Source organism: Cygnus atratus, chromosome 1, assembly GCF_013377495.2.
Source record: "Cygnus atratus isolate AKBS03 ecotype Queensland, Australia chromosome 1, CAtr_DNAZoo_HiC_assembly, whole genome shotgun sequence".
NCBI classification, from domain to species: domain Eukaryota; kingdom Metazoa; phylum Chordata; class Aves; order Anseriformes; family Anatidae; genus Cygnus; species Cygnus atratus.
The window spans coordinates 68,426,193-68,441,622 of record NC_066362.1 but is presented as its reverse complement, the minus strand read 5'-3'; the positions used below and the strand labels follow the sequence as shown (position 1 = coordinate 68,441,622).

Genomic DNA, 15,430 nt, shown 5'->3' with positions numbered 1-15,430 from the left:
GCAACTAAGCATCTTTATCACATATCCCTTCTGAAGACTCTCCTCGCAATGAAAAAGGCCACACAATTTACATCACAAGAAATAAAACAGTGAATAAGTGGTGCATGTATAGACTGTATGATTAGTTTGATCTCTCTACAGCAAGGACCAGAATGGAAATTTGAGCCATGGGTCCTCAATAAGCACCAGACATTCTCCTTGAACAACTCACAACCTCTCTGTTTCTCCTCCATCTGCTAAATGACAGGTGTGGCATCTAGCTTCCTTGGCAAAGTACTTTATGACACGTTGATGAAAAACATTACAAAAAGCATTAAACAGCACTTCTTTCTAAGTGCTTGAAATGGAACATAATGGAAGTTGAATGAGGAATCTATCTTATTTATTGCTTATCCGTGGCAGGTTAGATTTAGAGTCAGACACACTTTGTGTAGTAAGTTAAAAATCTGTCATAGCTAGCCCCAATAAAAAAATAAAACAAAATCTGACCGAACTCTAAAACCACAAGGATAATGACAAGTAAATTATTATTTTTACAGTATTTACTCTTAAACATTCTCTCTGTCAGAGCAACACACTTGATTATTATGGTTTCTTTAATCCTGGGAAACTTCGAGAAACATGAAACCTCTAAATGAAACCTTCAACAACATGAAAGGGTGAGAACTGGGTAGATCTATATACAATTATAGAGTTTTGCTAAGCAACCAATAAGGTCTGAAAATAAAAGTCTTAAAACACCATATCAATTTTCTTTCCTTTTGGTATCATTCCTGTCCCCAGCAGGTCTTGGAATCTGAGGTGTTTTGAGGTCAGGAGGCTCACTACCGATACAATTACAAATAGAAATACTGTTAAATACCAGTGTTCTTACCCAGTCAGTCTCCAAGCACAAGTATATTCTAACAGCTGATTCACACTGAACTGTCTTTGGTCATCCTCATGCTGTAGAAGAGAAGCATATAATGAGGTTTAGTATTATGACAGGAAGAATGTATGTTAGACAGATTTTCTTGGTATTTTCCAAAGTCAACATGTTGTTTCAGGAACTCCTTCCTTACCAGATGTGTTGGTCTTTCAGGAGATTTTATTTGGTAGTTCTCTGATATTACACCAGCTTGTGCTATATGGCTAAACCAGATTATCACACTACTTCCTTCTAGCTGCACATTAAAAAAAAAAAAAAAAGAAAAAAGAAAAGAAAAAAGAAAAAAGAAAAAAGACTACAGTCAGGCCTCAGCAAACCCTGCCTCTGCTTTCTCCTTACAGATAGCAGAAGACATCATTTTGCAATGGCAATATATGCAAGTCACACAGCAGAAATCAGTTTACATCCACAACCTCTCTGCCGCTCATTTTTCCGAGAGAACAGAATGGAGAACATCTGTTCCATCCTTTGCAACCTCTCTGAAGAGACTTCTCTCACTGAAGGGTCACAGAGATGATCACGACACTAAAGCATCTTTCATATGAAGAGAGACTGAGCTGGGATTGTTCAGTCTGCAGAAAGGAAAGCTCAATAGACATATTATCAATGTGTACAGTTATCTGATGGGAGGAAATGAAGGCAAGCCAGACTCTTCTCAGTAATGCTCACTGACAGGACAAGAGGCAATAGGCACAAATTCAAACACATGAAATGCCATCTTAACACAAGAAAAAAATAATACAAGTATGGTCAAACACTGGAAGAGGTTGCCCTTAGAGGTTGTGGAGCAGGTCTGAGTATCTGCTGAGATATTCAGCACCTGACCAGACACCCTCCTGGGGAACATGCTCTAGCTGGGAACCCTGCTTGAGCATGGGGATTGGACTACATGATCCCAAGATGTCCCTTCCAGCCTAAACAATTCTGTGAATTCGCCTTGACACATTCTGCTGAACGAACCTGTTTCTCTTCAGATATACTCTCTCCTCCAGCCCCACAGATTTGTTTCCCTACACAGAGGCAGCTCAGCCCATGCCAGACATATACTGCCAGTGTATCAGGCCACCACCATGTCCTGAAAAACCTGCCCTTTCTTTGACTTGTGGTTGAGCCCAGATCCCTGTAACCCACAGAGGAAAGTTACTGAGAAGCTTGTGACAAGCATGACCCCAAATTCACTGGTCTTGGATTACAAAAGGAATAATAGTTGTGAACAAATATAACTTTGGGAGGGGTGAAAGAGAGAAGAATTATATAAGAAAACAGAAACAGCTTATAGGCATCTAGTGGTGAAAAGCTTAATATGAATAAATTCACATAAATTCTGCTTTAGATTGCTATGTAGACATTTAGTAATAGTACCGTTTAAATAGCATGATCTAAGCTAGATATTTTACAGATGTGCTGCAAAGAATTTCCATCTGAAGTGTTACTATCTGTTTTATCACATAGTAGCAATAAGTTGAAGATGAATTAGACATATGAAGAAGGGGGTGAAGGTAAGAAAAACATTCTCGTGTATTAAACCTCAAATGTACGTGCTTGGACCTAAGCTCTAAGTTGCACTTTGTCTTGGTATTTGATCATATGCAAACACCTGTGTTGCTGAACTCAGTGTATTAATGTGAAAATTAAATTATTACAGAGGAGAAGACAGGGTAAGTATCTGGGGGTTAGGGAACAAGATGCATCTTGGAATAGACAGTCTCCCAGCTGATTTTAGAATCTGCCTCTGAACCCCACGGAGATGTTCCTACAAATATGATTACAAGACATGCAGAAATAGCTTATGTGTACCGTCTTCCTGAGTGCAGCACTAATTGCGCTATGCAGGGCTCTGACCTAGTAACTGCACTTCTTGTTCACTACTCAAAACTGTTTTTTGCCCTTACCTACACAGAGGTTTGGAGGCTCTGCTCTGATAGCTATTATGCCACTTAAATACATGTTAGAGGACTGGTGTAACATCTTGGGCCTTGAGAATACTCCGTAGTGCTACCTTGCTATTCCAGGAAAGAAGTTAACTCCAAATACTCAATTGTTGCATTCTCTAACGTGATTTGGATTTGCTACTTCTACACAGAGCAATAGGCAATCATATGCATCTTGACACTCAGGAGATAATACTCCATATTTTTTTAAAAAAGTCTTATTATTCTGATATGAATATGATACTCTGCATTTTTGTAATGTCACTGCATGCTTGTCTGTCACACTGTCACCTTTGGAGATCTTACAAAAAGCACAGCACATCTGAATTGAGTGATCATAGGGACGAGGCTGGAGATACTGATCAAGACTGACAAATAACAAACTTCCTCCTTACTCTCATACATTGCAAAGACTAGAGGACAGGGAGAGATGAGCTTGGAAAAAATACAACACAGACTGAACAGAGGGAGCCCTGAAGCTCAGAGAGAAAGCAGATATGTGATTGATTTAAGCCAGAAGCTTTAGGGGATCTAAAGGTCTGTGGCAAAAAGGTGGGTGTAATGTGAATTATTTAGCACCTAAATACAATGGGAGATTATTATATAGAAGGGCTGTCAAGTTCAGAGAATCATAGAATATCCCGAGTTGGAAGGGACCCATAAGGATCATCAAGTCCAACTCCTGGCACCGCACAGGTCTGCCCAAAAGTTTAGACCATGTGACTAAGTGCACAGTCCAATCGCTTCTTAAATTCAGACAGGCTTGGTGCAGTGACTACTTCACTGGGGAGCCTGTTCCAGTGTGCGACCACCCTCTCGGTGAAGAACCTCTTCCTGATGTCTAGCCTAAACTTCCCCTGCCTCAGCTTAACACCATTCCCACGGGTCCTGTCACTGGTGATAACGGAGAATAGGTCACCTGCCTCTCCACTCCCTCTTGTGAGGAAGTTGTAGACTGAGGTGTGGTCCCCCTCAGCCTCCTCTTCTCCAGGCCGAACAGGCCCAGTGACCTTAGCCGCTCCTCATATGTCTTACCCTCTAGGCCCTTCACCATCTTCGTCGCCCTCCTCTGGACACTCCGCAACAGTTTAATGTCCTTTTTGTACTGTGGTGCCCAGAACTGCACACAGTACTCGAGGTGAGGCCGCACCAGCGCAGAGTAGAGCTGGACAATCACTTCCTTCGACCGACTAGCAATGCTGTGCTTGATGCATCCCAGGATAGGGTTGGCCCTCCTGGCTGCCAGGGCACACTGCTGGCTCATATTCAACTTGCTGTCAACCACAACCCCCAGATCCCTCTCTGCGGGGCTGCTCTCCAGCGTCTCGTCGCCCAGTCTGTACGTATAGCCAGGGTTGCCCCGTCCCAGGTGCAGGACCCGGCACTTGCTTTTGTTAAACTTCACGTGGTTGGTGATCGCCCAGCTCTCCAATCTGTCCAGATCTCTCTGCAAGGCCTTTCCACCCTCATCCGAGTCCACAGCTTCTCCAATTTTGGTGTCGTTGGCAAATTTGCTCAAAACACCTTCTAGGCCTACATCCAAATCATTTATAAAAACATTGAAGAGGACTGGCCCTAAAATGGAGCCTTGAGGGACCCCACTGGTGACTGTCCGCCAGCCAGATGTGGCCCCATTAACCACAACCCTTTGAGCCCTGCCTGTCAGCCAATTGCTCACCCATCGCATGATGTTTTTGTTAAGCTGTATGCTGGACATTTTGTCCAGTAGGATCCTATGGGAAACCGTGTCAAAAGCTTTGCTGAAGCCCAAAAAGATCTCATCAGCTGGTTTCCCTTGATCGACTAGATGGGTGATCTTATCATAAAAGGAAATCAAATTTGTTAGGCAGGACCTACCCCTCATGAACCCATGTTGGCTGGGATCAATGACTGCATTGTCCCCCAGGTGCGCTTCAATAACTTCAAGGATCATCCTCTCCATAATTTTACCAGGCACTGACGTGAGACTGACAGGCCTGTAATTGCTAGGGTCTTCTTTCTTACCCTTCTTGAAAATTGGCACAACAATTGCCAGCTTCCAGTCCAATGGGACCTCTCCAGATTCCCAAGATCATTGAAAAATAATTGAGAGAGGTCCCGCGATGACGTCAGCCAGCTCTTTAAGCACCCTGGGATGAATCCCATCCGGACCCATGGACTTGTATGGATCCAGGTGGAGCAGCAAATCCTGCACACGTTCAGGGTCGGTTGGGAGTTTGTCATTCCCACTGTCATGGTCGTCCAGCTCAGGGTACCCTGGGTCCCGAAGCCCATCATCAGTGTTGAAGACAGAAGCGAAGAAGGCATTAAACGTCTCTGCTTTGCGTATGTCATTGTGAGGAGACCTTCCCCATCTAGTAGCGGACCTATGTTTTCTTTAGTTCTCCTTTTCCTGTTCACATATCTAAAAAAACCTTTTTTATTGTCTCCCACAGACATGGCCAGGTTCAACTCTAGTTGGGCTTTGGCCACACGAATTTTCTTCCTACAAACACAAACAGCATCCCTGTATTCCTTCCTCTTCGCCTGACCCTCCTTCCAGCAGCCGTACACTTTCTTTTTTCGCCTAAGCTCCAGTAGAAGTTCCCTGGTCAGCCAGGCCGGCCTTCTGCCCCGCCTGCCTGACTTCCGATATTTTGGAATAGCCTCATCTTGTGCTTTTAGGAGGCAGTGCTTAAAGACTGACCAGCACTGATGGATGCCAATGCCTTCAAAAGCAGTTTCCCAGGGGACCTTGCTGACTAGTTCCCTGAGCAGCCTGAAGTCTGCTTTCCCCATATCCAGGGCTGAAGTTTTGGTGACAGTTTTCCTTCTGTCACCATAAATTCTAAACTCAACCACTTCATGGTCACTATGACCGAGACAGCTGCCAATTGCCACGTCTCCCACAAGACCCTCTCTGTTCTCCAGCAACAGATCTAGGAGGGCACCTTTCCTAGTTGGCTCCCTTAGCATCTGCACCACAAGTTATCATCTGGGTGCTTTATGAACCTCCTGGACTTGCTCGTGTCAGCCGTGTGGTGATCCCAGTTGACGTCCGGCAAGTTGAAATCCCCCATAAGGACAAGTGGAGTTGATCTCGAGGCATCTCTTAGTTCTGCAAAGAATGATTCATCGGCGTTGTCGTCCTGGCCAGGTGGTCTGTAATAGACTCCCACAACGACATCCCCTTTATTTGTTCGTCCCTTAATCCTTACCCAGAGGCTCTCAACTTTGCCATTGCCAACTTGAAGTTCCACACAGTCCAGCCCATGCTTCACATACATTGCCACCCCGCCACCTCGCCTACCCTGCCTGTCCGTCTTGAAGAGCCTGTAACCATCTATTGCAACACACCAGCCACAGGACTCATCCCACCAGGTTTCGCTTATGCCAATGATGTCGTAGCTGTGGGACTGGGCCAAGACTTCTAGCTCATCCATTTTATTCCTCATACTGCGTGCATTTGTGTAGAAGCACTTCAAATGCGCCTCCCTACACACAGCACCTTGTGTAGCCGACCGAAGGGCCTCACTAGCACACAGTCCCTCTGATTCTAGCACACCATCCCTTAGCTCATCACCGGCGTGCCTGGTTTTATCCCCTTCCCCCCTTCGACTCTAGTTTAAAGTTTTAAGTTATGAATATGTTTCTGTGATATTAGTTAAACTACAGTGTTAATGGAGATTTCTATAAAGGAACATACTCCAAAGTTCAAAATTCTGAAGGATCCTGCAGATCACAGGTCAAATTCTCCCCTGTAATCTGTAAGCACAGATTAACTCACAAAATTAAACAGTAGTTGCAGATATACATAACTGTCTGAGATAGATCAGGAAAGCTTTATTACCTCTTAAAAGTCTCAAAATTTATGCCTTTAAAGAAAACACATTACCTTCCCATATTTTTATATGAATTCTGAGGGAGGAAAAATTATCTTTTTTAAATTGCCTCTAAACCTGTGACATTCAAATACATTTTATAACCACCAGAGCTGCAAGCTCCAGAGAAAAACTACAATAACAACAGAATTGAATTTGTGAGCTCAGCGTAGACTACCTCAGGTGCTGGAGTTTGGTGTGGTAGAGCAGGTCTTTGTACATCCAGAGAAATCTACAAGGTTGGGTCCAGTGCAAAAGGAAATGCTGTAGCCTTCAGTGCACCATAGGACGTGTCTACTCTGTTGCATTTTATCTTGTCCTGACAGATCTGCTGGTGGAGTCCCAGCAGAACACAAGCAGAACCTTTCCTTTTTGATATGAGTGCTCTGTCACAGGCATGCCCTGGAGCTGGAGGAAAACTTTGGGTCTATGACTTATGCCAACTCAAGAGCCGTTCATGTTCTTTGCTATTATTAGTAGCCTGAAGTAACTTCATGGCCTGAAGCTTTCACAGCCATGTCAGTTATAATAACGAAGTGATCAATAATTCACTTGAACATATCTTAAAATGTCACCCTTCCTTGTTAAACCCTATTGTGTGTTATTAATTACAGTTCCACAAATCCGTTGCAACAGTAAATATTTTCTAATGGCCTGAACACTGCTAGTTTGTCTTCCAAGCTTGTTACCTGCCTGAAATAATGCTTGAAAGACTATTTTTGTTTGTTTGCTCATGATCATTCTGTGTGGTAATTGTAACTATTTCCAAAATGTGAAATGTCAGGAGCTGCTCAGTCTCCACTCCAGACCTCCACAATGCATTGCTGTATATTAAACCTCATTTAGACCTGTCAAACTTCAACAGAGATGAAGGAGGCTTTGAGCATATTAATAGGATGTGAAGCATTTTACAGTAGCACAATTTCAAGGGATACTTAAACACAAGGAAATGGCTCCATTCTATCTGAGGTAGTACATTGTCCCTCTAAAAAGATGCAAACGTAGATAATGGAAAAAATCCTACTTATGATGGACCACTGACTTCACTTTTCTCAGTCTGTGCTTATGCTTTGACTGTTCACACAACTCATTACATCTGGTAAAACATTAACACCAGTGACACTGGTATATATGAAAATAAAGATATTTTTGAACGTTCAGGAAGTATCACTTGCTGGCTGTTTTTAGCCTAGCAATTCCTTTCTGGAAACAAGTGAGACTCTTGTTAGAAAGCTGTAAGCGTCCTTTGCTGACTCTTTCCTGGAAAGATTTATGCTTTACACAGACAATAAGGATTTGGGGACAGCTCTGAAGAAATGGGTCTCTTACATAGGCAGAGCACTCTCTGGAAATGGTATCTGGATAAAATTTTCTGCTTCTATGCTATCCCACTGTGCATCTCTTCCTAAACATCCCCCAGACAGCAGGAAGTTAACATTTGTGACCCACCACTGCAACTTGTGGAGGTCCTGCTTAAGGGTTGTCTCTTAGAGACCAGCTAGGATAAAATACTGAATAGGACAGATATGGAGTGAAAACAGATCTAGCACTCGTTATTCAGAGTATTGTAACCCATGGATACTGGGCCATCATTTGACAAGAAGACATTGGATTTTCTCCACATCCATTTTAATTCTCAAGATTTCAACATGTGGAAAATAAATCTACAAGGTGCAGAATTTCCCACTGCTGCCAAGAGAAGCTCTTTGTCTATGTGGAATAAAACTGAGCTTCAATATATTTCTATAATATCAAGATAACCTTATGCTTTATAAGCTCTATTTGAAAGTTGAGTAGGAATCTGGCATCTTGAAGATTCATGTCTTAAATGAGTTTTGTTTGAGTGTTAAGGCTGTAAATCTCATGACTGTAAAACAAGCAAACAAATTCAAATTAAAGGTCACCCTTTGGCTCAAAAGCCTGTGCTTCCAAGTAATGCCCAAGGACAAATTTCTTGCTTTTGAATGCTCAGTTCAAGACAATTTACTTTTTCTTAATACATCATAACACAAAGTCAGCTCCCCATAAAATGAAAGCAAGCAAATATTCACCTTAAAAATGCTTTTCAGCTGAATTTATAAAAGAATTGCAAACGGTTGCTGGCCAAAGTTTATAAACTCTCTAGTTTAAAAATAAATTGCACATTGCTTATAAGCATCCACTTATATTCGTTATTAAGATTAATAGTGAAATAATACCTATTCGCATATACAGACACATATTTTTAAATATGCATCCAGATTTCAACAATGTAACAGAAGCAACAATTATTACGAAGGCAGTCTCCAGATGGTGTTGGTATAGAGTTTTGTTTTCTTAGCACAAAAACAAGATTTTAAGCCTCAGAAGAGAACCCTGTACATATCATCATGTTCAAAAGCAAATCATTTCATTTGCTCCCTCTTTTTTTTTTTTTTCATTTGAAGACAGAGTATCTTGTAGAGACCAATCATTGGCTCGCAAGTTTGAAGAGATTGCTGATGAGTTGTCTGAGGCTCCCTCTTTTCAGTGCGTTAATGTGAAAAAATACCTTTAGCACATGCTGTATGCATATAAGTGGCAAAATGCCCTTTTATCAAACTTATAATTCATGTCACTTAATTCTCACGCAGAAAACATTGGAAACTTGCAGCTGCCTAGCAGAAGGGCCCACAATATAATATTCCATTTAACAGAGATGCTGACCTAAAAGAGGTAAATGACCTTTCTACCATTACATACACTTAGGCGTGTCCATAATTATATCTAATCACTATTACTTTACTCTTCTCAAGCCCATCTTTCTTTCTGGTATACAGAAAAAAGTTTTCCCATCTCTTAACACAGCATGCATTGTCACATATTTAAAACCAAAAAGGATTATAACCACCATCTAAGCTCATTGTCTGGTTAATCTAGACAATGGAAATTACACAGTGATTCCTGCCTTGATCTCAATAACTGTCAAATGACAGCAAGGTATCACAGATACTTTCCCAAGACAATGCTCATTCCAAAGATCTCTAGATGTTATTCTTGCTGCTGCAAAATGGGGATAGGGTGAAAATGGACACATGAGATGGATGCTTGCTCACTCCCTTCCGAAGACATCAATTCACTCACTCACTCTAGACTGAGAGCAAGTATTTGGCGATTCATTGATCTGAATTATTTTTGAAGAATTGACCTGGTGATGAAAGCTTCTGTGTTTCCTCATATTACTTTATTTTGGACAATGCTACACCAAGAAGAATCAATGATTTCTTAAAAACAAATAATTAAATGAATAATATTAGCAGTGAAGAGTGCCAATAATTTAAGTCACAATTGTACCAACTAGCATGGGATTATTCCACTTTTATCTGTAGAATAGTTGAGGTGTTAAACAGAAAAAAAATGTTTGGCCTTACTGTAGTCCTCTCTTAGTGCTTCATATAATGTGTTATATTGAACTTGACGTTACTTACGGTAACACAACAGAAATGAAATGAATATCCCTATTCTTTTTTGTCAGAAATGTGTCACCTGACCCATATTTTGACAGACCTAGTTTGATAGCATACCTATGCAAAGAAGGCATCTGTGAAGAGCATCAACACACTGCCAGTGAACACTGCCCAGAACATCAAAGTTTCTGCTCTACTGCAAAGTTTGTGTTAGAGGTAATTCAAGGTGGTCCACTGGGAATAAAGCTCACATTTATTACCATAGGTCAAGGTTATTAAAGCTCAGTAATCTGTTGGAAAGGTTGCTTAATATCAAATAATCTGAATAGAAATTTATCTGAATTTAAGCTGATGAAAACATATTTTCTCTAAGGATGCATGCATGTGTATAAACACACACACATGTTCTTAGGCATCTCAACACATGCACAAACACACTGAGATTCTGGCTTTTATCAGCCTGCCTTGGTTTTCAGTGATAGTGACCAAAATACAGATATGATTCATTTTAGACAATACTTTGAGTGGTTTTCCCCTAGTTATATTTATATAGAGAAAGTAAAAAAAAACAAAAACAAACAAACAAACAAAAACCCGCTTCATTGACAAACTGAAATCATTAGCAACATTAAAGTCTAATAAAAATGATTTTTTCTATACAGGTGGCCTTTCATCTTTTTCAGTTGTGTGTTCTCTACAGTGACATAATAGATATAAGCACAGGAACAAAGCAGAGAGATTTCCCTGTATGTTTCAACTAGAGTTCAGCAATAATATATGTGTACTCAGGAAAGCAAATAATCTCTTTGATTATTACTGCAGGTTGTTACATAAAAGGATTGGTGGAATTTTATTCCTTCAGACATGCTGAAAGAAAGCGGATGAAAAAAAGATGACATACCGTTCGAGCCAAACTTTGTTTCAAATTTGTGGTGATGTGTAGCCGAAGTTGAATGCAGGTGGCTGACTTGCGAAGACTCTCATGGCTGCCCAAAGTACAATTACTACAATTTGGGGAGAAAAACAAATGGTTATCTCTACATATCATTTCCATTTTTTCTCTACCTTTCTCCTTCTCCTAAAAGCACTTGTGGAATAAATTATCAGTGCAAAGCAGATTGAATAATATAAAACCAGAGCTTGGTATCTACATCTGTGCAAACTGATGGGGTTTGGTCCTGGTTTGTTTTCTTGTGAAACAACTTAAGAATCATTGCTTGGTTGTACCTTTGACCGTTAAGTTCTGTAACAGAACAGCAATGAAACAGAGAAACAAACTGTATGTGCTCCCAAATCTTGAGACTGTCGATGTATTCCTAAATCCCAAATTAGTGCAAGTATACAAAGTATGGATGCATCACTGTAGGATGACTTGCAGCGTTTGATACCCAAGCTGAAAATCAAATATTAACCGTAAGATTGAAAATCATATACATTAAGACAGCTACCCCTTGATTCTCAAAGAAATCAAAGTTTTCACCCTGTACAACTCACATAAAAATGGTAAAAGAACCTGTGAGTCAGTCTTCCTCTGCCTCAAATCACATGCCAGCTAAGGTCAGACACAGACCTCTGCTCACTCAGCTGGAGTGGTTCCTACAAACTACTCTGCTGGTCAAGGATGCACAGCTCCCCATGACAGGGGAGTTCCTTATTCTTATCTGCCTCTTCAGGGCAGCTTCTAACCCACCTACATCTGAGAAGTTGCCAAGAGTGATAATACAGCTTTAGTTTACCACTCAAAATTTCTTGGATCAAAAATCATTTCAAACTTTACCTTCCTTTTCTTGTTTTAATCAGGTGGAATAATGCAAAAATAATTTCAGAGTTAAGGGAAGCATATTTTTACATTAAGAAAAAAAAATCCTTTGGAATTAATGGCTGTGAAAAATGACACTGATTTTTGCAGAGGCAAGTTCATCTCCAAAACAAGCTAACTCTAGTGCATGTTCAATTAGATTCATGTTGCTTCTTTCAAGTCTCCAGACACAAAGAGCGCCAAAAGGGATGTTCCATATTTATACAGACAGGCAAGTTGTTTCAGAACTCCCTGGGCCATGAAGGAAAGAAAGAGGATTCTTTTCAAGTGCTGTGGAAAACTCAGTATTCAGATGTAAACTGTATTTCTTTCCACCTAAAGAGATCTTTTGATGGAATGTCTGAATGTCATGGTTTTGGATGGTATAAAGTTAATTTTCTTCCTAGAGGCTTCTATGATGCTGTGTTTTGGATTTATGATGAAAATGATGGGGGGATAACACACTGATGTTTTAGTTGTTGCAGAGCAGGGCTCACACAGAGCCAAGGACTTTTCTGTATCTCCTGCTGCCCTGCCAGCAGGGAGGCTGGGGGTGCACCAGAGGCTGGCAGGTGACCAGGCTGACCAAAGGGACATCCCATACTATACAGTGTCACGCTCAGCAAGAAAAGCCAGGATAAAGAATGAAGAAGGGAGAGATGTTCAGAGTAATGGCATTTGTCTTCCCCGTGAAGTGTTCCAACTGATGAGCCCTGCTTTCCTGGAAATGGCTGCCTGCCCATGGGAAGCAATGAATGAATTCCCTGCTTTGTTTTGTTTGCACACATGGCTTTTGCTTTACCCAGTAAGCCGCCTTTATCTCTACCCATGAGTTCTTACACTTTTACCTTTCTGATGCTCTCCCCCATCCCACCTGGGGAGCAAATAAGTGGCTGTGTGGGGCTCAGCTGCCTGCTGGGGTTAAACCACAATGCTGAATAAAATTGTCTGGATTTACTTCCCCAAAACCACCCCTGGCCCTATGAATGACAGAGGCAGGACTTGCATCTTGCAAAGCAGCAGAAGTCCCTAGCAAAAACGAATGGTTAAACTTAAATAAATATGCTGTACATAATTGCCACTCAGTACAATCACAGGAAATTCATATATCTCTTAAATGTTCTGCACCTACCCTATGCCGTAGGGAAGTAAAATACATACTTCCCATTAGAGATCACAAAATGTATAAGTGTAAATGTGGGATTTATTTATTCCTTTTTAAACAGACATTAAAGGTTACAGAGGACAAACCCATTTCCAACCTACAGGACAAATATCTGGAAGCAAGGTCCTTTGATTGTGCTTACATACATTTGCAAGATTGCTTGTTAAGGACATAAAGTCCTTAACATGAGAGAGAACGAGAGAGAGAGTTAACATCAACACAATCAAATACTTGTAACTGTTGGAAAGTGTCTCACTAACATGCCTCAACCCTTCTCAAATTCCTTTACAAGCAGAAGCCCAAGTGACCAATTCACATTTCCTGGGACTACACCAATATAAAGGTTCTTTTTTGTCGCTCCTCAGCTCACATTTGTGTTGTGTCTACCCACTTTGCTTTTTTTTTTTTTTTCCTTTTGCAACTTCTTTCATTCCTCATTTCATCAAATCAAGTGTTACAACGATCTGACTAATAATGAATTTTCCTGTGATATTTGCATCCTTTAGAATTGCCTCACGCTTTTTTTTTTTTTAACCTTTTACCCCTATTTACCTATTATTTCTTCTCTTTCCAATTTTGACCTACCTTAGGATATAGACACACATCTGTGAGACCTTACCCACTTTTTCCCCAATTCCTCCAGCATGTTTATTCCCCCTGTAATGCCTACTTTACACCAAGTCAATGCTAGAAATTGGAATAGCTATATCAATTTACACTAACAGAACACTCCTTTGTGGCCATAATTTTATACCACAGATGTACAAAACCTGTCTTTTAGCAGTGTAATTATTCCACATCATCATGCTTCCAGACAAAAATAGCTACATCAACTGAGGTTTAATTTTGTGGCTATAATTACACTTACGGTAGTGGCTTGCGTTAGCTCTGCTGTATCAGGCAGATACTATACATCACCAAATCCTTTACTGACATAGCAATGCTGCCTGAAACACTGTAGTCAGAGGTACTGGCTGTACAGTTGATTTCATGACTGGGTTTTATTTGCACAAACGCAAACAGATTTTTTTTTTAATAAATATTGTGACACAGCAGACTAGACAAAATGAATTAATGCCACCATAAAATGATGCAGAACCTGCCCTAGACAAAGACTAAACTACAAGAAATAGATGAGCAGCTTTGTCATGGATTGACAGATGACCTTCTAGCCATACCCAGGCTGAAATACACTACACAGCTTGAACTCTTGCAGATCTACTGCTCTATCTGTAGTATTGAGATAAAAGTAATATAGCCATCTTTGGAGGATAACATCGTTAATAGTAACTGGTTTACAGTGCTCTGAGCTCTGTAAAGAAAACAAAACAAAACAAAAAAAAAGTACATTATTAGCAATGTTACCCCTATTTTTGCCGAAATACTGTGTGGAAAATACAGCTTTGATGAAAGCTCCATGACAAAAGGCAAAGTGATTGTCTTTAAGAGACAAGGTAATGAATTGGTCAAAGTGACTTGCCTGTGGTCCCACAATATATCAGAAGCAGAGAAGGGGAATATCCCTCACTCTCTTGATTCCCTCACCACTAAATGATTTTGCCTCTCCCCAGCAATGTTCTCTGATGTGCTATAAGCTCTGAATCCTAATGCAGTTCCATCAGACTCTTTTTCTTAAGAAAAAAAAAAAAAAGACTTAGCTGAGCAGCATCTCTGAATGAGAAACTTAATCTGCAGCGACAAGAGAAAATGAAGTTTATTTTTTTACAAAGAACATATTCACCCAAAAGGTGCTGGCTTCTAATGATTCCAATCTACATGAATATAACTCTGCCCACTCTATAATTAATAGCTTAAACTTCACTTTGAGTGAAAACCAATTCTTATTTAGGCCTCAATTCTCAGAGAATATAATTAGCAAAGCAAAAAAATGTCATCAGTAAGGTCACAGGCAAGCATGTGAGTATAAATGATAAGCATTTAGATTTTTCTATTCCATACTCCTGCTCACTATGTTAGCTGAACTGCAAAGCAGTAAGGTAACTGTGAAAATTACAGTATGGTAGAGCGTGGATAGTGTGTGGATGGAATTAAAAATACATATGAAATGATATTTTTAAACAATCTGATACCTTCAAAAAAAAAAAAAGATATTTAGAAATAAAGCTTACAGCTATCCTTGGATGACATTCCTTTGCTGGGTCTGCATTGCAGCTCTCTCTTTACTAACAACAGCCAGATCAATAAACAAACAAAAAAAAAGAAATATACTTTCACGTGCTTTGTTTTATTAGGCACTTCAGGATGCTCTGAGGTTCTGGTCTGAAGCTCTAAAGGTTAAAAAAAAAAGATTGATTCTTTGCTG

General features: G+C 40.4%; 1 protein-coding gene across 1 annotated transcript in view; it reads right to left on the bottom strand.

The window, feature by feature from the left end:
• Positions 1 to 15,430, bottom strand: part of PIK3C2G (phosphatidylinositol-4-phosphate 3-kinase catalytic subunit type 2 gamma) — a 211,816-nt gene that overhangs the window by 178,050 nt on the left and 18,336 nt on the right. The window contains 2 exon segments of the mRNA XM_035550834.1: positions 875 to 945; positions 11,046 to 11,148. Of these exon segments, the coding sequence (XP_035406727.1) occupies positions 875 to 945; positions 11,046 to 11,148 (174 nt within the window).